Raw genomic sequence first — 24,273 nt, forward strand, 5'->3', positions numbered from 1 at the left:
GCTGGATTGTTTTTAGACACCATGTCCCATTTAAAGCCCCCTGATGCACCCCTAGGTTAGAAACTCCAAAAAAGTGGCCCCATTTTGGAAACTACGGGATAAGGTGGCAGTTTTGTTGGTACTATTTTAGGGTACATATGATTTTTGGTTGCTCTATATTACACTTTTTGTGAGGCAAAGTAACAAAAAATAGAAATTCAGAAATTTCATCTCCATTTGCCATTAACTCTTGTGGAACACTTAAAGGGTTAACAAAGTTTGTAAAATCAGTTTTGAATACCTTGAGGGGTGTAGTTTCCAAAATGGGGTCATTTTTTGGAGTTTATACTCTAGGGGTGCATCGGGGGGGCTTCAAATGGGACATGGTGTCAAAAAACCAGTCCAGCAAAAACTGCCTTCCAAAAACCATATGGCGCTCCTTTCCTTCTGCGCCCTGCCGTGTGGCCATACAGCAGTTTACGACCCCATATGGGGCATTTCTATAAACTAAAGAATCAGGGCAATAAATATTGAGTTTTGTTTGGCTGTTAACCCTTGCTTTGTTATGGGAAAAAATGAATTAAAATGGAAAATTTGCCCAAAAATAGCTGTTTTGGCACTGTTTTTATTTTTTATTATTTACAACGTTTATCTGACAGGTTAGATCATGTGCTATTTTTATAGAGCAGGTTCTTACAGACGTGACGATACCTAATATGTATACTTTTTTATTTATTTAGGTTTTACACAATAATATCATTTTTGACACAAAAAAAAAACATGTTTTAGTGTCTCCATAGTCTGAGAGCCATAGTTTTTTCAGTTTTTTGGCGATTGTCTCAGGTTGGGTATCATTTTTGCGGGATGAGATGACGGTTAGATTGGTACTATTTTGGGGTGCATATGACTTTTTGATCGCTTGCTATTACACTTTTTGTGATGTAAGGTAACAAAAAAATAGCTTTTTTGACACCGTTTTTATTTAATTTTATTTACAGTGTTCACCTGAGGGGTTAGGTCATGTGGTATTTTTATAGATCAGGTTCTTACGGACATGGCAATACCTAATATGTCTACCTTTGTCTCCGTACGGACCGCTGTATGGAAAGGGTTAAACGGCTGACATCGCATCGCAGATGTCAGCCGTTTATACCAGGGTGCCAGCAATGTGCTGGCACCCTGGTATACCCACTAGACGCCAACGATCATTCAAGGGGAGGCGGGCGGGGGATCGCGATCCCGCCTCCCGCACCTTACCGCACCTCCCGCGACACCCCCCCTGCACCACCCGCCCACATAATATCATTCAGGGGTGCAGGGGGGGGTGAAAAAGCTTTATTTTGGACATACTAAAGTTTATGATACCCGCGGTCAGGGACCGCGGGGATCAGAAACTGCAGAAAGCGCTACAAACCGCAGGTCTGAATTGACCTGCGGTTTGCAGCGATCGCCGATAGGGGGGGGTCACAGGACCCCCCTCGGCATTGACCCAAGGTGCCTGGCTGTGTGTGACAGGCGGGATCTCAGCGCTGTCACCATGTCTGCAGACATGGTGACAGTTGAATGCCATGACGTGTATACTCATCATGGCGCGCTAAGTAGCAGTGCGCCATGACGAGTATACTCGTCATAGGTCGGGAATATTTTCACACTATCTCCTTCTCTGATCGCTTCCCTGACAGGAATTGGGGCGATCAGAGAAGGAGAAGCACATAGTCCCTCCCTAACCCCCCCGTTACCTGCCCCGATGCGCTGCGATTGGTCCCTCTGCAGTAATGGACCAATCACAGCGATCGTGGGCGGGTCAGAGCGCCTATACAATTCCTGCCGGCTTCTCTGGTTGCCTAGCAACCCCAGCACGCCGGCTTCACTGAAGCTTCAGCGCTTCGCTCCCTGCGCTGACACAGAGAGCCGATCACGTACATGCACGTGGGGATGCGGTGAGGCACCACATTCCCCCACGTACATGTACGTGATGTTGCGTGAAGGGGTTAAATCTATCCCAAAAAGGATATCTTAGATTGAAGGTGCTGATAGTGTCATTCTGAAAAACTTAACACACACGCTACCGTGCAGATACAAGTCTAATTCTGTGATTAAAGGTATATCTGTCACACAGCGCCTAAAAAATAGGCCTCACATTTATATTCAACCAAATCTGTCATTACTGCTGTGCCTGTATTAGTGTAATACGGTACCTAAATAGATAGCCAGACAGTGTTAGGTGTCTGTAAAAAAAAGGCCTGAATTTTAATTCAATACATTGGCCCGAATAATATTTTTCTTATCGTGGTGAACGGTAACAATGAGGAAAACAACTAGTAAGGGACGCGGACGCGGACATGGTCGTGGTGGTGTTAGTGTACCCTCTGGTGCTGGGAGAGGACGTAGCCGTTCTGCCACAGCCACACGTCCTAGTGTACCAACTAGGGTTGGACGATATCAAAAATATTCAGACGATAACAATATTAAAAAATTTATCGCGATAACGATATATATCGCGATAAATACCCGTTTAAAAGAAAAAAAAACACAAGGAGACGTTATACTGTATGGGGGGCCACAAGGAGACGTTATACTGTATGGGGGGCCACAAGGAGACGTTATACTGTATGGGGGGCCACAAGGAGACGTTATACTGTATGGGGCAGCCACAAGGAGACGTTATACTGTATGGGGGGCCACAAGTAGACGTTACACTGTATTGGGGGGCCACAAGGAGACGTTACACTGTATGGGGGGGCCACAAGGAGGCGTTACACTGTATGGGGGGCCACAAGGAGGCGTTACACTGTATGGGGGGCCACAAGTAGACGTTACACTGTATGGGGGGCCACAAGGAGACGTTACACTGTATGGGGGGGCCACAAGGAGGCGTTACACTGATTGGGGGGGCCACAAGGAGGCGTTACACTGTATGGGGGGGCCACAAGGAGGCGTTACACTGTATGGGGGGCAACAAGGAGGCCCTACACTGTATGGGGGGCCACAAGGAGGCGTTACACTGTATGGGGGGCCACAAGGAGGCGTTATAATAAGGTCTTGTGGCCACAGGCCACCATACATGCAGTAATACTTTGCGATATACCTTTCCCGCGGCTGCCTCGCTTGTGTGCTCTGATTCTGACATCAGATGCCGGTGGGCAGAGATTTGAATATGGGAGCAAGGAGGAGGGAGAGCCGGGGCGGCCGCTGCGGGAAGTAGTAAGTTTATAATTTCGTCACCAGAGCACACACTAGAGAGGCAGCTGCAGGAAAAGTCTCTCCAGAGACACCAGTACTCACACAGGGGATCAATTCGCCACATATACAATAGAGCAATAGAGCCGGCACTGGTGGGTGACGACGGTGATGATGTCAGATGGTGGGTGGAGACTTGACTAAGGGAGGCGGAGCAAGAAGGAGCCAGGCCAGGAGCTAGAGGAAGTAATGTTACTCAGCGGCAGCGCTATGCAAGGTGCAGGGGCGGGCGGGCGCACGTTTAGAAGCGGTCAGCGCACAATGTGAGCTGACCGCTTTGATGACATCACAAAATACTGCGTTATTTTAGAAACAGCGATATCGCCATATCGCCGTTTTTTTAATACCGCGGTATATCGTGATACCGGTATATCGCCCAACCCTAGTACCAACTACCTCAGGTCCCAGTAGCCGCCAGAATTTACAGGGATATTTGGTGGGGCCCAATGCCGTTCTAAGGATGGTAAGGCCTGAGCAGGTACAGGCATTAGTCAATTGGGTGGCCGACAGTGCATCCAGCACGTTCACATTATCCCCCACCCAGTCTTCTGCAGAAAGCGCACAGATGGCGCATGAAAACCAAGCCCATCGGTCTGTCACATCACCCCCATGCATATCAGGGAAACTGTCTGAGCCTCAAGTTATGCAGCAGTCTCTTATGCTGTTTGAAGACTCTGCTGCCAGGGTTTCCCAAGGGCATCCACCTAGCCCTTCACCAGGGGTGGAAGAGATAGAATGCACTAACGCACAACCACTTATGTTTCCGGATGATGAGGACATGGGAATACCACCTCAGCACGTCTCTGATGATGACGAAACACAGGTGCCAACTGCTGCGTCTTTCTGCAGTGTGCAGACTGAACAGGAGGTCAGGGATCAAGACTGGGTGGAAGACGATTCAGGGGACGATGAGGTCCTAGACCCCACATGGAATGAAGGTCGTGCCACTGACTTTCACAGTTCGGAGGAAGAGGCAGTGGTGAGACCGAGCCAACAGCGTAGCAAAAGACAAAGAGGGAGCAGTGGGCAAAAGCAGAACACCCGCCGCCAAGAGACTCCGCCTGCTACTGACCGCCGCCATCTGGGACCGAGCACCCCAAAGTCAGCTTCAAGGAGTTCCCTGGCATGGCACTTCTTCAAACAATGTGCTGACGACAAGACCCGAGTGGTTTGCACGCTGTGCCATCAGAGCCTGAAGCGAGGCATTAACGTTCTGAACCTTAGCACAACCTGCATGACCAGGCACCTGCATGCAAAGCATGAACTGCAGTGGAGTAAACACCTTAAAAACAAGGAAGTCACTCAGGCTCCCCCTGCTACCTCTTCTGCTGCTGCAGCCTCGGCCTCTTCCTCCGCCTCTGGAGGAACGTTGGCACCTGCCGCCCAGCAAACATGGGATGTACCACCAACACCACCACCTGCGTCACCAAGCATCTCAACCATGTCACACGGCAGCGTTCAGCTCTCCATCTCACAAACATTTGAGAGAAAGCGTAAATTCCCACCTAGCCACCCTCGATCCCTGGCCCTGAATGCCAGCATTTCTAAACTACTGGCCTATGAAATGCTGTCATTCAGGCTGGTGGACACACACAGCTTCAAACAGCTCATGTCGCTTGCTGTCCCACAGTATGTTGTTCCCAGCCGGCACTACTTCTCCAAGAGAGCCGTGCCTTCCCTGCACAACCAAGTGTCCGATAAAATCAAGTGTGCACTGCGCAACGCCATCTGTGGCAAGGTCCACCTAACCACAGATACGTGGACCAGTAAGCACGGCCAGGGACGCTATATCTCCCTAACTGCACACTGGGTAAATGTAGTGGCGGCTGGGCCCCAGGCGGAGAGCTGTTTGGCGCACGTCCTTCCGCCGCCAAGGATCGCAGGGCAACATTCTTTGCCTCCTGTAGCCTCCTGCTCCTACTCGGCTTCCTCCTCCTCTTCTTCCACCTGCTCATCCAGTCAGCCACACACCTTCACCACCAACTTCAGCACAGCCCGGGGTAAACGTCAGCAGGCTATTCTGAAACTCATATGTTTGGGGGACAGGCCCCACACCGCACAGGAGTTGTGGCGGGGTATAGAACAACAGACCGACGAGTGGTTGCTGCCGGTGAGCCTCAAGCCCGACCTGGTGGTGTGCGATAATGGGCGAAATCTCGTTGCAGCTCTGGGACTAGCCGGTTTGACGCACATCCCTTGCCTGGCGCATGTGCTGAATTTGGTGGTGCAGAAGTTCATTCGCAACTACCCCAACATGTCAGAGCTGCTGCATAAAGTGCGGGCCGTCTGTTCGCGCTTCCGGCGTTCACACCCTGCTGCTGCACGCCTGTCTGCGCTACAGCGTAACTTCGGCCTTCCCGCTCACCGCCTCATATGCGACGTGCCCACCAGGTGGAACTCCACCTTGCACATGCTGGACAGACTGTGCGAGCAGCAGCAGGCCATAGTGGAGTTTCAGCTGCAGCACGCACGGGTCAGTCGCACTGCGGATCAGACACACTTCAACACCAATGACTGGGCCTCCATGCGAGACCTGTGTGCCCTGTTGCGCTGTTTCGAGTACTCCACCAACATGGCCAGTGGCGATGACGCCGTTCTCAGCGTTACAATACCACTTCTATGTCTCCTTGAGAAAACACTTAGGGCGATGATGGAAGAGGAGGTGGCCCAGGAGGAAGAGGAGGAAGAGGGGTCATTTTTAGCACTTTCAGGCCAGTCTCTTCGAAGTGACTCAGAGGGAGGTTTTTTGCAACACCAGAGGCCAGGTACAAATGTGGCCAGACAGGGCCCACTACTGGAGGACGAGGAGGACGAGGAGGTGGAGGAGGATGAGGATGAAGCAGGTTCACAGCGGGGTGGCACCCAACGCAGCTCGGGCCCATCACTGGTGCGTGGCTGGGGGGAAACACAGGACGATGACGATACGCCTCCCACAGAGGACAGCTTGTCCTTACCTCTGGGCAGCCTGGCACACATGAGCGACTACATGCTGCAGTGCCTGCGCAATGACAGCTGAGTTGTCCACATTTTAACGTGTGCGGACTACTGGGTTGCCACCCTGCTGGATCCCCAGTACAAAGACAATGTGCCCACCTTACTTCCTACACTGGAGTGTGATAGGAAGATGCGCGAGTACAAGCGCACGTTGGTAGACGCGCTACTGAGAGCATTCCCAAATGTCACAGGGGAACCAGTGGAAGCCCAAGGCGAAGGCAGAGGAGGAGCAAGAGGTCGCCAACGCAGCTGTGTCACGGCCAGCTCCTCTGAGGGCAGGGTTAGCATGGCAGAGATGTGTAAAGGTTTTGTCACCACGCCACAGCTAACTGCACCACCACCTGATACGGAACGTGTTAGCAGGAGGCAGCATTTCACTAACAAGTTGAATGAACCTCTCCTCTGCCTGGGTGCCGGGGCCTAAATGTGTGACAGTGGCCTGTTCCAGTGGTGGGTGACGTGAAGCCTGATTCTCTGCTATGACATGAAGACTGATTCTGTGCTGACATGAAGCCAGATTCTCTGTTACGCGACCTCTCTCCTCTGCCTGGGCCTAAATATGTGACAGTGGCCTGTTCCAGTGGTGGGTGACGTGAAGCCTGATTCTCTGCTATGACATGAAGACTGATTCTGTGCTGACATGAAGCCAGATTCTCTGTTACGGGACCTCTCTCCTCTGTCTGGGTGCCGGGGCCTAAATATGTGACAGTGGCCTGTTCCAGTGGTGGGTGACGTGAAGCCTGATTCTCTGCTATGACATGAAGACTGATTCTCTGCTGACATGAAGCCTGAATCTCTGTTATGGGACCTCTCTCCTCTGCCTGGGTGCCTGGGCCTAAATATGTGACAGTGGACTGTTCCAGTGGTGGGTGACGTGAAGACTGATTCTGTGCTGACATGAAGCCAGATTCTCTGTTACGGGACCTCTCTCCTCTGCCTGGGTGCCTGGGCCTAAATATGTGACAGTGGCCTGTTCCAGTGGTGGGTGACGTGAAGCCTGATTCTCTGCTATGACATGAAGACTGATTCTCTGCTGACATGAAGCCTGAATCTCTGTTATGGGACCTCTCTCCTCTGCCTGGGTGCCTGGGCCTAAATATGTGACAGTGGCCTGTTCCAGTGGTGGGTGACGTAAAGCCTGATTCTCTGCTATGACATGAAGACTGATTCTCTGCTGACATGAAGCCTGAATCTCTGTTATGGGACCTCTCTCCTCTGCCTGGGCCTAAATATGTGACAGTGGCCTGTTCCAGTGGTGGGTGACGTGAAGCCTGATTCTCTGCTATGACATGAAGACTGATTCTGTGCTGACATGAAGCCAGATTCTCTGTTACGGGACCTCTCTCCTCTGTCTGGGTGCCGGGGACTAAATATGTGACAGTGGCCTGTTCCAGTGGTGGGTGACGTGAAGCCTGATTCTCTGTTACGGGACCTCTCTCCTCTGCCTGGGCCTAAATATGTGACAGTGGCCTGTTCCAGTGGTGGGTGACGTGAAGCCTGATTCTCTGCTATGACATGAAGACTGATTCTGTGCTGACATGAAGCCAGATTCTCTGTTACGGGACCTCTCTCCTCTGTCTGGGTGCCGGGGACTAAATATGTGACAGTGGCCTGTTCCAGTGGTGGGTGACGTGAAGCCTGATTCTCTGCTATGACATGAAGACTGATTCTGTGCTGACATGAAGCCAGATTCTCTGTTACGGGACCTCTCTCCTCTGCCTGGGCCTAAATATGTGACAGTGGCCTGTTCCAGTGGTGGGTGACGTGAAGCCTGATTCTCTGCTATGACATGAAGACTGATTCTGTGCTGACATGAAGCCAGATTCTCTGTTACGGGACCTCTCTCCTCTGCCTGGGTGCCTGGGCCTAAATATGTGACAGTGGCCTGTTCCAGTGGTGGGTGACGTGAAGCCTGATTCTCTGTTACGGGACCTCTCTCCTCTGCCTGGGCCTAAATATGTGACAGTGGCCTGTTCCAGTGGTGGGTGACGTGAAGCCTGATTCTCTGCTATGACATGAAGACTGATTCTGTGCTGACATGAAGCCAGATTCTCTGTTACGGGACCTCTCTCCTCTGTCTGGGTGCCGGGGACTAAATATGTGACAGTGGCCTGTTCCAGTGGTGGGTGACGTGAAGCCTGATTCTCTGCTATGACATGAAGACTGATTCTCTGCTGACATGAAGCCTGAATCTCTGTTATGGGACCTCTCTCCTCTGCCTGGGCCGTAATATGTGACAGTGGCCTGTTCCAGTGGTGGGTGACGTGAAGCCTGATTCTCTGCTATGACATGCAGACTGATTCTCTGCTGACATGAAGCCAGATTCTCTGTTACGGGACCTCTCTCCTCTGCCTGGGCCTAAATATGTGACAGTGGCCTGTTCCAGTGGTGGGTGACGTGAAGCCTGATTCTCTGCTATGACATGAAGACTGATTCTCTGCTGACATGAAGCCTGAATCTCTGTTATGGGACCTCTCTCCTCTGCCTGGGGCTAAATATGTGACAGTGGCCTGTTCCAGTGGTGGGTGACGTGAAGCCTGATTCTCTGCTATGACATGAAGCCAGATTCTCTGTTACGGGACCTTTCTCCTCTGTCTGGGTGCCTGGGCCTAAATATGTGACAGTGGCCTGTTCCAGTGGTGGGTGACGTGAAGCCTGATTCTCTGCTATGACATGAAGACTGATTCTCTGCTGACATGAAGCCAGATTCTCTGTTACGGGACCTCTCTCCTCTGCCTGGGCCTAAATATGTGACAGTGGCCTGTTCCAGTGGTGGGTGACGTGAAGCCTGATTCTCTGCTATGACATGAAGACTGATTCTCTGCTGACATGAAGCCTGAATCTCTGTTATGGGACCTCTCTTCTCTGCCTGGGTGCCTGGGCCTAAATATGTGACAGTGGCCTGTTCCAGTGGTGGCTGACGTGAAGCCTGATTCTCTGCTATGACATGAAGACTGATTCTCTGCTGACATGAAGCCAGATTCTCTGTTACGGGACCTCTCTCCTCTGCCTGGGCCTAAATATGTGACAGTGTCCTGTTCCAGTGGTGGGTGACGTGAAGCCTGATTCTCTGCTATGACATGAAGACTGATTCTCTGCTATGACATGAAGCCTGAATCTCTGTTATGAGACCTCTCTCCTCTGCCTGGGCCTAAATATGTGACAGTGGCCTGTTCCAGTGGTGGGTGACGTGAAGCCAGATTCTCTGCTATGGCATGAAGACTGATTCTCTGCTGACGTGAAGCCAGATTCTCTGCTATAGGACCTCTCTCCAATTGATATTGGTTTATTTTTATATATTTTATTTTTATTTTAATTCATTTCCCTATCCACATTTGTTTGCAGGGGATTTACCTACATGTTGCTGCCTTTTGCAGCCCTCTAGCTCTTTTCTGGGCTGTTTTACAGCCTTTTTAGTGCCGAAAAGTTCGGGTCCCCATTGACTTCAATGGGGGTTCGGGACGAAGTTCGGGTCGGGTTCGGATCCCGAACCCGAACATTTCCGGGAAGTTCGGCCGAACTTCTCGAACCCGAACATCCAGGTGTTCGCTCAACTCTACTTAAGACCATGTGAGATGTTAGGGTTTCTAACATTCTGTTGTCAGTCTCTCATTATGGGGGCTGAGGACTTTCCCACCCAATGCATTGCATTTGTATTGCTCTCCAGAAATCGTCTGCAGCAATAAGAAACTCGAGCAAAATTCTTCTTAGGAAAGGTCTTGTGTTTGTTAGAGACAGAGCAGCAAGGAAGGACACAGGCAGAACATGGCAAAGAGGTGGAGGGGATGGGAATGGTGCCCTCTCTGCTCACAAGAGAGCTAATTACCATAGGTCGGTCCAGCGTACTAAAGTAAACGCATATCATACATCACATCGTTGATATATTATTCCTTTCTGTGACCACCATAGGTAAGAAGTCCCGCTTCCTGTACTCGTCGCTGTTATTGATTAGGGTTTGTTCTTGTGTGACAACCTCCAAACATCAATATGCATAGGGAAGACCTCCGCCTACTTCATGCACAGATGAACATGAATATCGAATGTATTCTGACCTTTCATCCATCGTCCTCTGAGCTCAATGTCCTAAAGAAGCTAAAAGTATCTAGAAGAAGCAATAAATCCCATTAATCTGTCCCTGATCAGAAGATAAGTTTTCATCGATCACCTGCAGACCTGTTTTCTAGCAAAATTATTCTCCAATAACCAAGCTATTTCTTCTCTTAACTCTTTGCTGAACTTTGAGGTACAAATATAATATGTCCCACTGAGACAAGATGGCAGCCCCACAGGTCGTGTCCTACGTATGGGAGGCTCCCAGGATCATGGTGATGGTGGTGTGGAATATTAGAATACAGAGAGGCCCCACCCTTGGGATCCAGGTGGTTCCCTCAGAAGTGCACTGCTCAGTATAAAGTGAAGAGCTTTATAAGGCTGGTACCGTTTTCTGTATGCAGATCTCATCCACTGGTAGAGGCTGGAAAAACCTGCTGTGTTACCTGTACTGTAGCTTCACATGAAGAGGCAGGAGCGCCCTGCAGCTATACAAAGGCCTAGAAAAGGGTTATTTGCAGAAGATTTATTTCTTTACCTTTGAAACAAAAAATATAAAAGATGGAAAAAGTAACAGAAGGGCAAAGAAATGAATGCGACAACCATCCCATCTCATCAATGTGCTCAGACTTTTGGTTGTGTTTACTACGGTTTCAAACCTCATCTATCAGGATGAGCCTTCATAAAAATACCTGGCTTCTAACCCCAGCAATCGCCTGATGAATGAGCAAAAGCATCCTTCAGCCGGCACCAAAAATGATTGCTTCTGTGCAGCAGATTGTGATGTGAGAAGAGCAATCTGCTGCCCCGAAGCAATGATTTGGGGACAAGCAATCACCGCAGCAACTGCTTGTCCCCATACAGCGGAGGTGGCTGCTGCAGGTAATCATGGCTGATAGGTCTGTGAGGACCTTTAGTACCAAATGAAAAAAAGTCAAGTTTTTAGGATTTTTCTTGTAAATCTAGTGACAGAAATTAGAAAAGGTAATTTTTTTTTACCTAAACAGTGATTTCATGAGTACACATTAAGAGTGAGTGATCGGCGAGTGCGGCTGATAAGAGTCTGTAGAATGCAGGACCTCAGACTTCTCTGGGAGAGTGTCACTCAAGAACTGGATCTCAGCAGCTTGCATCTAGAATCAAAGCCTTTATTCTGTTTTCTGACTCCCGAGTTAAGTAACAGGCTGGCAGAGCCTACAGCTTCTTGGTTGTCTTTGACTTCTTCTGATGAGACTTGAATTTCTTCCGGGAGGATCCATTTTGTTTCTGCAGAAATAGTTTTAAATACATTAACCGCAGCAGTCTAATGGCCGTCCCAACAACCGGCGGCACCGGCAGATGGCAATGTAGCCCAACCAGGTTACAGTTAGCGCAGCAGTAAGCTAGAGGTTAAAGTCATTTACTAATGTGAGGAAACACTGAACCGTAGCACAATAAGATACGCATAGGTTTACAAACATTTTCTGAACCTTGACTTAAAGGGGGTCTCTGGGCTTTCACTATTGATGACCTGTTCTCAGGATGTCATCAATATCAGATGGGCGGGGGGTCCGACGCCCACGTCAATCAGTTGTGTGAGGAGATGGAGTGCGCAGTGGGCACATGCAGCCTCCCTTCTCTCTTCCAGTCCGCTGCTGTGGTCTATGGTCTGGCTATCCTTTACCAACTGCAATTCCACTGAACTATTCAGATTTGAAACGTTGGCTGTCGTGGAGTGGGGTTCCCGAGCCTCTGCTTTATGTAACTTTGATGCACAGCTGCCTGGAGAAGGGGCACATTAAGAGTCTCTGCTGCATGTAACTGCACAGGCACTGCTCCAGCGTCTCTGCTGCATGTAACTGCACAGGCACTGCTCCAGCAGCATCAGCGTCTCTGCTGCATGTAACTGCACAGGCACTGCTCCAGCAGCATCAGCGTCTCTGCTGCATGTAACTGCACAGGCACTGCTCCAGCAGCATCAGCGTCTCTGCTGCATGTAACTGCTCCAGAAGTATCAGCGTCTCTGCTGCATGTAACTGCACAGGCACTGCTCCAGCAGCATCAGCGTCTCTGCTGCATGTAACTGCACAGGCACTGCTCCAGCAGCATCAGCGTCTCTGCTGCATGTAACTGCACAGGCACTGCTCCAGCAGCATCAGCGTCTCTGCTGCATGTAACTGCACAGGCACTGCTCCAGCAGCATCAGCGTCTCTGCTGCATGTAACTGCACAGGCACTGCTCCAGCAGCATCAGCGTCTCTGCTGCATGAAACTGCACAGGCACTGCTCCAGCATTATCAGCATCTCTGCTGCATGTAACTGCTCCAGAAGTATCAGCGTCTCTGCTGCATGTAACTGCACAGGCACTGCTCCAGCAGTATCAGCGTCTCTGCTGCATGCAACTGCACAGGCACTGCTCCAGCATTATCAGCATCTCTGCTGCATGTAACTGCTCCAGAAGTATCAGCGTCTCTGCTGCATGTAACTGCACAGGCACTGCTCCAGCAGTATCAGCGTCTCTGCTGCATGCAACTGCACAGGCACTGCTCCAGCATTATCAGCATCTCTGCTGCATGTAACTGCTCCAGAAGTATCAGCGTCTCTGCTGCATGTAACTGCACAGGCACTGCTCCAGCGTCTCTGCTGCATGTAACTGCACAGGCACTGCTCCAGCAGCATCAGCGTCTCTGCTGCATGTAACTGCACAGGCACTGCTCCAGCAGCATCAGCGTCTCTGCTGCATGTAACTGCACAGGCACTGCTCCAGCAGCATCAGCGTCTCTGCTGCATGTAACTGCACAGGCACTTCTCCAGCAGCATCAGCGTCTCTGCTGCATGTAACTGCTCCAGAAGTATCAGCGTCTCTGCTGCATGTAACTGCACAGGCACTGCTCCAGCAGCATCAGCGTCTCTGCTGCATGTAACTGCACAGGCACTGCTCCAGCAGCATCAGCGTCTCTGCTGCATGTAACTGCACAGGCACTGCTCCAGCTGCATCAGCGTCTCTGCTGCATGCAACTGCACAGGCACTGCTCCAGCATTATCAGCATCTCTGCTGCATGTAACTGCTCCAGAAGTATCAGCGTCTCTGCTGCATGTAACTGCACAGGCACTGCTCCAGCAGTATCAGCGTCTCTGCTGTATGTAACTGCACAGGCACTGCTCCAGGAGCAGTATCGGAGCCTCTGTTGTATGTAACTGCACAGGCACCGCTCCAGCAGCAGTATCGGAGCCTCTGCTGCATGTAACTGCACAGGCACGGCTCCAGCAGCAGTATCGGAGCCTCTGCTGCATGTAACTGCACAGGCACGGCTCCAGCAGCATCAGCGTCTCTGCTGCATGTAACTGCACAGGCACGGCTCCAGCAGCATCAGCGTCTCTGCTGCATGTAACTGCAGTGGCACTGCTCCAGCAGCAGTGTCGGAGCCTCTGCCGCATGTAACTGCACAGGCACTGCTCCAGCAGTATCCGCGTCTCTGCTGTATGTAACTGCACAGGCACTGCTCCAGCAGCAGCATCCGCGTCTCTGCTGCATGTAACTGCAGTGGCACTGCTCCAGCAGCAGTGTCGGAGCCTCTGCCGCATGTAACTGCACAGGCACTGGTCCAGCAGTATCCGCGTCTCTGCTGTATGTAACTGCACAGGCACTGCTCCAGCAGCAGTATCAGCGTCTCTGCTGCATGTAACTGCACAGGCACTGCTCCAGCAGCAGTATCAGCGTCTCTGCTGCATGTAACTGCACAGGCACTGCTCCAGCAGTATCAGCGTCTCTGCTGTATGTAACTGACCAGGCACTGGTCCAGCAGCAGTATCAGCGTCTCTGCTGTATGTAACTGCACAGGCACTGCTCCAGCAGCAGTATCCGCGTCTCTGCTGTATGTAACTGCACAGGCACTGCTCCAGCAGCAGTATCAGCGTCTCTGCTGTATGTAACTGCACAGGCACTGCTCCAGCTGTATCAGCGTCTCTGCTGTATGTAACTGCACAGGCACTGGTCCAGCAGCAGTATCAGCGTCTCTGCTGTATGTAACTGCACAGGCACTGCTCCAGCAGCAGTATCCGCGTCTCTGCTGTATGTAACTGCACAGGCACTGCTCCAGCAGCAGTATCAGCGTCTCTGCTGTATGTAACTGCACAGGCACTGCTCCAGCAGTATCAGCGTCTCTGCTGTATGTAACTGCACAGGCACTGGTCCAGCAGCAGTATCAGCGTCTCTGCTGTATGTAACTGCACAGGCACTGGTCCAGCAGCAGTATCAGCGTCTCTGCTGTATGTAACTGCACAGGCACTGCTCCAGCAGCAGTATCAGCGTCTCTGCTGTATGTAACTGCACAGGCACTGCTCCAGCAGCAGTATCAGCGTCTCTGCTGTATGTAACTGACCAGGCACTGGTCCAGCAGTATCAGCGTCTCTGCTGTATGTAACTGCACAGGCACTGCTCCAGCAGCAGTATCAGCGTCTCTGCTGTATGTAACTGACCAGGCACTGCTCCAGCAGCAGTATCAGCGTCTCTGCTGTATGTAACTGCACAGGCACTGCTCCAGCAGCAGTATCCGCGTCTCTGCTGTATGTAACTGCACAGGCACTGCTCCAGCAGCAGTATCAGCGTCTCTGCTGGATGTAACTGCACAGGCACTGCTCCAGCAGCAGTATCAGCGTCTCTGCTGTATGTAACTGACCAGGCACTGGTCCAGCAGCAGTATCAGCGTCTCTGCTGTATGTAACTGCACAGGCAATGCTCCAGCAGCAGTATCAGCGTCTCTGCTGTATGTAACTGCACAGGCACTGCTCCAGCAGCAGTATCAGCGTCTCTGCTGGATGTAACTGCACAGGCACTGCTCCAGCAGCAGTATCCGCGTCTCTGCTGTATGTAACTGACCAGGCACTGCTCCAGCAGTATCAGCGTCTCTGCTGTATGTAACTGCACAGGCACTGCTCCAGCAGCAGTATCAGCGTCTCTGCTGTATGTAACTGCACAGGCACTGCTCCAGCAGCAGTATCAGCGTCTCTGCTGGATGTAACTGACCAGGCACTGGTCCAGCAGTATCAGCGTCTGGTCTGGCTATCCTTTACCAACTGCAATTCCACTGAACTATTCAGATTTGAAACGTTGGCTGTCGTGGAGTGGGGTTCCCGAGCCTCTGCTTTATGTAACTTTGATGCACAGCTGCCTGGAGAAGGGGCACATTAAGAGTCTCTGCTGCATGTAACTGCACAGGCACTGCTCCAGCGTCTCTGCTGCATGTAACTGCACAGGCACTGCTCCAGCAGTATCAGCGTCTCTGCTGTATGTAACTGACCAGGCACTGCTCCAGCAGTATCAGCGTCTCTGCTGTATGTAACTGCACAGGCACTGCTCCAGCAGCAGTATCAGCGTCTCTGCTGTATGTAACTGCACAGGCACTGCTCCAGCAGCAGTATCAGCGTCTCTGCTGTATGTAACTGCACAGGCACTGCTCCAGCAGCAGTATCAGCGTCTCTGCTGTATGTAACTGCACAGGCACTGCTCCAGCAGCAGTATCAGCGTCTCTGCTGTATGTAACTGCACAGGCACTGCTCCAGCAGCAGTATCAGCGTCTCTGCTGTATGTAACTGCACAGGCACTGCTCCAGCAGCAGTATCAGCGTCTCTGCTGGATGTAACTGACCAGGCACTGGTCCAGCAGTATCAGCGTCTCTGCTGTATGTAACTGACCAGGCACTGGTCCAGCAGTATCAGCGTCTCTGCTGTATGTAACTGCACAGGCACTGCTCCAGCAGTATCAGCGTCTCTGCTGTATGTAATTGACCAGGCACTGGTCCAGCAGCAGTATCAGCGTCTCTGCTGTATGTAACTGCACAGGCACTGCTCCAGCAGTATCAGCGTCTCTGCTGGATGTAACTGACCAGGCACTGGTCCAGCAGTATCAGCGTCTCTGCTGGATGTAACTGCACAGGCACTGCTCCAGCAGCAGTATCAGCGTCTCTGCTGTATGTAACTGCACAGGCACTGCTCCAGCAGCAGTATCAGCGTCTCTGCTGTATGTAACTGCACAGGCACTGCTCCAGCAGCAGTATCAGCGTCTCTGCTGTATGTAACTGCCCAGGCACTGCTCCAGCAGCAGTATCAGCGTCTCTGCTGTATGTAACTGCACAGGCACTGCTCCAGCAGCAGTATCAGCGTCTCTGCTGTATGTAACTGCACAGGCACTGCTCCAGCAGCAGTATCAGCGTCTCTGCTGGATGTAACTGACCAGGCACTGGTCCAGCAGTATCAGCGTCTCTGCTGTATGTAACTGACCAGGCACTGGTCCAGCAGTATCAGCGTCTCTGCTGTATGTAACTGCACAGGCACTGCTCCAGCAGTATCAGCGTCTCTGCTGTATGTAACTGACCAGGCACTGGTCCAGCAGCAGTATCAGCGTCTCTGCTGTATGTAACTGCACAGGCACTGCTCCAGCAGTATCAGCGTCTCTGCTGTATGTAACTGACCAGGCACTGGTCCAGCAGTATCAGCGTCTCTGCTGTATGTAACTGCACAGGCACTGCTCCAGCAGCAGTATCAGCGTCTCTGCTGTATGTAACTGACCAGGCACTGCTCCAGCAGCAGTATCAGCGTCTCTGCTGTATGTAACTGACCAGGCACTGGTCCAGCAGCAGTATCAGCGTCTCTGCTGTATGTAACTGCACAGGCACTGCTCCAGCAGCAGTATCAGCGTCTCTGCTGTATGTAACTGCACAGGCACTGCTCCAGCAGTATCAGCGTCTCTGCTGTATGTAACTGACCAGGCACTGCTCCAGCAGCAGTATCAGCGTCTCTGCTGTATGTAACTGACCAGGCACTGCTCCAGCAGCAGTATCAGCGTCTCTGCTGTATGTAACTGACCAGGCACTGGTCCAGCAGCAGTATCGAAGCCTCTGTGCTTGTACTGCTACCTGGAGAGGTCTGGCCCTGTCAAACATGAAGGGGAGCCTTGATCAGCAGGGACAGCCCTAACCCAAGCCCTTAGCTGCTCAAGAACAGTTTGATGAAGAAATCGATGCCCGGTCTCTTCTGGTAACTCATCAGTCTGAATATACAGAAAACACGTGAGCGCTGTATTTCCGTCTGTACTAAAGAGTGTTAACAGATCGCACTACGGAAAGTTCTGGAAGCCTCTAGATACTCTGCGTCTGCTGGAGCTGCTCCGGTGTACAGGACACTTGCCCGGGCAGATCTGCTTTTTGTGCAGCTGTTTATGGTGGCAGATTTTATGAGCTTTGCCCATTTTGTTGTGTGCATAGTGCAGCCAGCCGTAGCACAAGGGGGGAGATATTTCATCAACTTTATTGTCCTCCCGCTGAGACTGGACATTTTGTCACCTGATGCATCTTATTGTCCAGTTCCTGCAGAGCCTGATTGAGATGTCAGGGGTTAAAAGATGGGAGCAAGAGACCCCAGGGAGAGAGGTCCTGCCTAGAGTAGGCAGATCTGGGGAGCACCCTAAAGGGACACAAATCACTTGGGGTGACCCGTAAGAGGCGAATGTCTGGAGGTTGGCTGCCCCTGCGACCAGATGGCAGAGTTTTGGGCACTATCTCCTGCTCTACTGGATTAGACTCTGCTCCATGGACTGTATTTTCTGTGCCATTGGACTACGCCGGGTCACGGACTGTCCTCCCCTCTGCAGCTGGCCAGCCATTAGTTATTATACCTGCAGAGGCTCTGTACCGAAAATGGCGCAGAAAATCAGCAAAATAGGACATGAAACAAGTGACAGGAATGGGACAGAGCAACACCAACTGGACATGGGTGGCAATGTTTCATATCCTGAGCAATCCCATTACAGTGAGAAGACCAGTGCTGGACCCTAACCGCCCCAGTGCACCCACCTGCAGTCTTTTCCTTGGGTTGCTGCACTTTGTTTCCTCTACTTCCATCTCGTTATCGCTGGCATTTTCCTCCGGAGCTGCGCTCTTCTTAGAAAACATATGACCTGTGGAGACACGAAAGCTGTAGAACTGAGATCAGCAACCTCTGGCTGTTCAGAAACTACAATTCCCAGAATGCTTCATTTACTTCTATGGGAGCTGCCAAGCATGTTTGCATGCTGGGAGTTGTAGTTTCACAGCAGCTGGAGTGCGGAAGGTTGCTGATCCTTGCTGTAGAGACCAAAGAGCGAGATGAATACTTTCTGCTCCTTGTTCTACTGAAGACTCTAAATGCAGCCCGGCCGCTCCCTGATGTGGGCGCTGTTCACACATGGAACAGACTTAGCAGCTACATGCCCCAAGTCGAGGGTTTGCATCAAGTATTAAGCAGTATCCGCAGGATAGGGGAGAGCGGTCTGATCGGGGGATCCTTCATCTCCCTGTGGAGGTTAACCCTGCGCTGAGCAGGGAAAACGGCATAATTAATGAATAAGGCTACTTTCACACTAGCGTTCGGGGCTCCGCTTGTGAGTTCCGTTTGAAGGCTCTCACAAGCGGCCCCCGAACGGATCCGTCCAGCCCCAATGCATTCTGAGTGGATGCGGATCCGCTCAGAATGCATCAGTTTGGCACCGTTTGGCCTCCGCTCAGCAGGCGGACCCCTGAACGCAGCTTGCAGCGTTCGGGTGTCCGCCTGGCCGTGCGGAGGCGAGCGGATCCGTCCACACTTACAATGTAAGTCAATGGGGACGGATCCGTTTGAAGTTGACACAATATGGCTCAATTTTCAAACGGATCCGTCCCCCATTGACTTTCAATGTAAAGTCAAAACGGATCCGTTTGCATTATCATGAACAAACGTATGGTAATGAACGGATCTAAGCGTTTGCATTATAGGTGCGGATCCGTCTGTGCAGATACCAGACGGATCCGCACCTAACGCAGGTGTGAAAGTAGCCTAACATGTATTACAAAAATTATTTTGTGGCCATTGAGAAGTTTAAAAGACAAACTGTAAAAAAACGTAGTTACTCTTTAATGTGTGAAACAGACTTAAGCATTTGTGATGAAAACCAGGGAGCTGTGCCCCCCAGGGTGCCCCCAGTAACCCTCGGGCAGCAGGCGCTGGACTGAGAGGTCCTTCAGAGCAGTGCCATGGGCAGGTGATCCCTCTCCTACCTGGGTACAGGTCGCTCATGCTGTCCCCCGAGTCACTGTCCTCGGAATGGCTGTCCTTAGGGTCCCACGCTTGCCCTCCTTCACCTTGTGCTCGCTCACCCTCCAGGGGGCGCCGCTTCTTTTTGTTTTGTAAACAAGCAGGAACATACTCCACCCCTCGCTTCTGGCAATCCTCATCTGATGAAGAAATTGGGGGGGGCAGGGTACATTAGGGTTCATAAACTTATCCAGCATTTGCATCACTCAGATCCACAATACAGTGCGGCCTACCACTGACCCCCAGATCCTTCACCGTTCCACACCGAGTGGCCTCCACCAACATCCCAGACCCTGCACCGTCCCACACCGAGTGGCCGCCACCAACACCCCAGACCCCGCACCGAGTGGCCGCCACCAACACCCCAGACCCTGCACCAACCCACACCGAGCGGCCTCCTCTGCCCCCCCCCCCCAGACTCTGCACCGTCCCACACCGAGCGGCCTCCACTGACCCCCCCAGACCCTGCACCGTCCCACACCGAGCGGCCTCCACTGACCCCCCCAGACCCTGCACCGTCCCACACCGAGCGGCCTCCACTGACCCCCCCAGACCCTGCATCGTCCCACACCGAGCGGCCTCCACTGACTACCCCCAGACCCTGCACTGTCCCAGGGACCTAAACCTGGGCCAGGACCCCCCAGAGTACAGGGACTTACACATGCGCAGTGCACGGAGGTAGCGCTTCCCTTGGACATGACGCAGAACGTGCTCCGGGACCTTGTTGATGTGACGAAGGGTCAATTTGCAGAACAGCTGTTGTCTAAAGAAAAATGGAGGCAGAGTCAATTAGAAGCCCAGAACGCTGGCGCCACCCCTGCCGCCGCTGCTCACCCGTTCTTGGTGCTGGGCACAATGTGCGGCTCGTAGCTGCTGTAATCGAAGGTCTGCGGGCGGCGTCTCAGCCGCTGGTACTTCCGGCCCTCCGTGAAACTCTGCAGATCCGTGAGGCGGCACGGCAGCTCGTGGCCGGTCTCTGTGAAGCGGACCTGAAAGAGACAGGCACACGGAAGTCACTATGGGCCCCCACAGGGCAACGGCGACACACGCTCAGAGGACCAACAGGGCAATGGCGACACACGCACAGGGGACCAACAGGGCAACGGCGACACACGGAAGTCACTATGGGCCCCCAGAGGGCATCGGCAACACACGCACAGGGGCCCCACATGGCAACGGCGACACACGCACAGGGGCCCAGGGCTCCAGATGGCGACCAAAATGTTCGCCAGTGCGACTTAGAATTTACAAATGGCGACAAGACTTTTTAGTCTTGTCGCCATTTGCGACTACACCCGCCGCCACAGCTCTGCCATTAATACAGCGGCGGGCACAGGAGATTATAGTTCTCTGCCCCGCCGCCGATGTTCTCCTCAGCAGCGCAGGAGTCTCTCCCTCCCCCCTGTGCTGCCGCCGCCAATAAGAAGAGAGACAGGGAGGAGGAGGGGAGGGGCTGTGGCCACTGCGCCACCAATGAAGATAATTGACCTGTTAATACAAATACAGGAGGCGGAATCAAATAGCGGCACCCAACCTCTATGACAGGGAGCTGCGATCAGCAGCAGTTAACCCCCTCAGGTGCGGTACCTGAGGGGTTAACTGCCGCTGATCGCAGCTCCCCGTCATAGAGGTCGGGTGTCGCTATTTGATTCCGGCACCCGCCTCCTGTATTTGTATTAACAGATAGTTATCTTCATTGGTGGCGCAGTGCGCCCCCCCCCCCCCCCAGTATAATAAACATTAGTGGTGCAGTGCGCCCCCCCCAACACCCCAGTATAATAAACATTGGTGGCGCAGTGCGCCCCCCCCCCCCAACACCCCAGTATAATAAACATTGGTGGCGCAGTGCCAATGAGGGTTAAAAAAAATTAATAATTAACTCACCTCCTCCAATTGATCGCGTAGCTGCCGGTCTCCTGTTCTTTCTTCAGGACCTGTCAAAGGACCTGTGGTGACGTCACTGAGCTCATCACATAGTCCATTACCATGGTGATGGATCATGTGATAAGCACAGTGATGTCACCACAGGTCCTTTGACATGTCCTGAAGAAAGAACAGGAGACCGGCAGCTACGCGATCAATTGGAGGAGGGGAGTTCATTTTTATTTATTTTTTAACCCTCAATTGACCTTCTAAGCATTCTGTATTAAGAATGCTATTTTCCCTTGTAACCATGTTATAAGGGAAAATAACAATGAATAGACTTTCATCCTAGCAACCTTACCATGCGGGAAAATCGCACCGCATCCACACTTGCTTGCGGATGCTTGCGATTTTCACGCAGCCCCATTAACTTCTATGGGGCCTGCGTTGCGGGAAAAAACGCACAACATAGAGCATGCTGCGACTTTCACGCAACGCACAAGTGATGCATGAAAATCACTGCTCATGTGCACAGCCCCATAGAAGTGAATGGGTCCGGATTCAGGGCAGGTGCAATGCGTTCACCTCACACATTGCACCCGCGCAGAAATCTCGCCCGTGTGAAAGGGGCCTAAGGGTGAATAGGACAAGGGTTCCAGCCCCTAAGGGGGCTAATAGTAAGTAAAAAAAACAAAACAAACACTAAGGCTATTTTCACACTTGCGGCAGTGTGATCCGGCGGGCAGTTCCGTCGTCGGAACTGCCTGCCGGATCTGCCGATCTGGATGTGACAAAGCATTTGTGAGACGCATTTGGATGCGAATCCATCTCACAAATGCATTGCAAGAACGAATCCGTCTCTCCGCTTGTCATGCGGACAAACGGAACCGTCTTGTATCTTTTTACACATTTTTTACCGGTCTGCGCATGCGCAAACCGGAAGGATGGATCCAGCATTCCGGTATTTTGAATGCCAGTGTTCTGCCAAATCTCTATACCTTGCCAAAGTCTATACCGGAAGTGACGAGATCGCCAAGGAATCAGCTGGAGCAGGGTATGCGTGGCGCTGCGCAAGCGCACATCCACCGGCTTAGCAAATAATTATTGCAGTGCCGCGATAGAAGTACACCGCGCGTGTGCACTTAGGGGTATAGAGATTTTGCAGCGCAAAATGTTTCATCAGATCTCCCTACCCCTGAGTGCGCAGGCGCCCACAAATCATCAGTTGCAGTTCAGCTCTACTATGTGGTGAGCTCGGTATCCAGCACTCAGCTCTGCGGTAAAGATGAACTGCAACTGATGATTTGTGGGCGCCTGCGCACTCAGGGGTAGGGAGATCTGATTAAACATTTTGCGCTGCAAAATCTCTATACCCCTAAGTGCGCACGCGCGGTGTACGAAGTACTTCTATCGTGGCGCTGCAATAATTATTTGCTAAGCCGGTGGATGTGCGCTTGCGCAGCGCCACGCACACCCTGCACCAGCTGCTTCATTGTCGATCTTGTCACTTCCGATGCGGCCGCGTCACTTCCGGTATAGACTTTTGGCAAGGTATAGAGATTTGGCAGAATAGCGGATCCGGCACTAATAAATTCCTATGGGGAAAAATGCCAGATCCGGCATTCCGGCAAGTCTTCAGTTTTTTTTCGCCGGAGATAAAACCGTAGCATGCTGCGGTTTTATCTTTTGCCTGATCAATCAAAATGACTGAACTGAAGACGTCCTGATGCATCCTGAACGGATTACTCTCCAATCAGAATGCATGGTGATATGCCTGATCAGTTCTTTTCCGGTATTGAGCCCCTAGGACGGAACTCAGTGCCGGAAAAGAAAAACGCTAGTGTGAAAGTACCCTAAAATATTACGTTAAAACCCCCCCCTTTCCCAATTTTACATATAAAATATATAAACATATTACATAGCGCTGCGTCCGAAAAGTCCAAACTTTTAAATTATTAAAAAATATCTCCTATGCGGTGAGCAGAAATAACAGACAAATAAATAAAAAAAACATGCGATTCACCATTTTTTAGTCACCTTGTCACGCCAAAAAATAAGATCGGACTGTTCTATTATGGGCCGAACGTTTCATAAAATGCCAAATGCACGCGGCTTTTTTTAATTTATTTTTTATTGCGTGGTATTGGAGTATCGCAATACTTTTTTATGGTGACAAAAGCGAATCAAAATTTTGGAATCGAAACAACCCTACGCCGGTCTGATCGGCCTAGCGCTGTCACGATACCAAAATTTGATTCAGTTTCGATTTGGAGACTAAAAATTTAATTTGGCTCCTAAATTTTTCAGTTCAGGAGCCAATGGCTACTAGGTATTTATTTATTTTTTTTGTCTGGAGCACTGGGGCCCCACAGGGCAACGGCGACACACGCACAGGGGCCCCACAGGCCAACGGCGACACACGCACAGGGGCGACACACGCACAGAGGCCCCACAGGGCAACGGCGACACACGCACAGGGGCCCCACAGAGCAACGGCGACACACGCACAGGGGCCCCACAGGGCAACGGCGACACACGCACAGGGGCGACACACGCACAGGGGCCCCACACGGCAACGGCGACACACGCACAGGGGCGACACACGCACAGGGGCCCCACAGGGCAACGGCGACACACGCACGGGGGCCCCACAGGGCAACGGCGACAAACGCACAGGGGCCCCAAAGGGCAACGGCGACAAACGCACAGGGGCCCAAAAGGGCAACGGCGACAAACGCACAGGGGCCCCAAAGGGCAACGGCAACAAACGCACAGGGGCCCCAAAGGGAAACGGCGACACACGCACAGGGGCCCCCAGGTTACACATCAAGGGACCCCCGCTAGTCGCATGCACCTTGTTCCCGGGGATCAGCTGCAGTGCCGGATGCTGCTGTAAGAATTGCCGCACCTCCTCGGGCAGCTCGTCCATGTTCTCACCACGTGCGGCAACAACTCCCCCGGAACCAGACACGGGGTAGACCGCTGGGGGCCGCCATTTTGCCAGTGACATCCAGCCTTCCGCTTTCTATCGTCTGAGTCTTCCGTCCACTCAGTGCTTTTGCTT

At 51.9% G+C, this 24,273-nt stretch overlaps 1 protein-coding gene across 2 annotated transcripts; it reads right to left on the reverse strand.

Annotated features, from left to right (window-relative positions):
* Positions 1-10,774: 10,774 nt before the first annotated feature.
* Positions 10,775-24,238, reverse strand: SURF2 (surfeit 2). 2 transcript variants are annotated; one of them, XM_040442259.1, is made up of 6 exons: positions 24,064-24,238; positions 20,181-20,335; positions 20,006-20,109; positions 19,310-19,486; positions 18,092-18,212; positions 10,775-11,529 (listed from the first exon to the last, which is right to left on the reverse strand). In XM_040442259.1, exons 1-5 carry the CDS (start codon positions 24,217-24,219, stop codon positions 18,130-18,132), a joined length of 675 nt encoding a protein of 224 aa, XP_040298193.1. In that variant the 5' UTR covers positions 24,220-24,238; the 3' UTR covers positions 10,775-11,529; positions 18,092-18,129. The 2 variants fall into 2 exon arrangements, with proteins under 2 accessions (XP_040298193.1, XP_040298192.1); XM_040442258.1 differs by having other exon boundaries at positions 18,092-18,195; positions 24,064-24,236.
* Between the last annotated feature and the right edge of the window lie 35 nt (positions 24,239-24,273).

The sequence above is a fragment of the Bufo bufo genome, chromosome 8 (genome assembly GCF_905171765.1).
Source record: "Bufo bufo chromosome 8, aBufBuf1.1, whole genome shotgun sequence".
Lineage (NCBI taxonomy): Eukaryota > Metazoa > Chordata > Amphibia > Anura > Bufonidae > Bufo > Bufo bufo.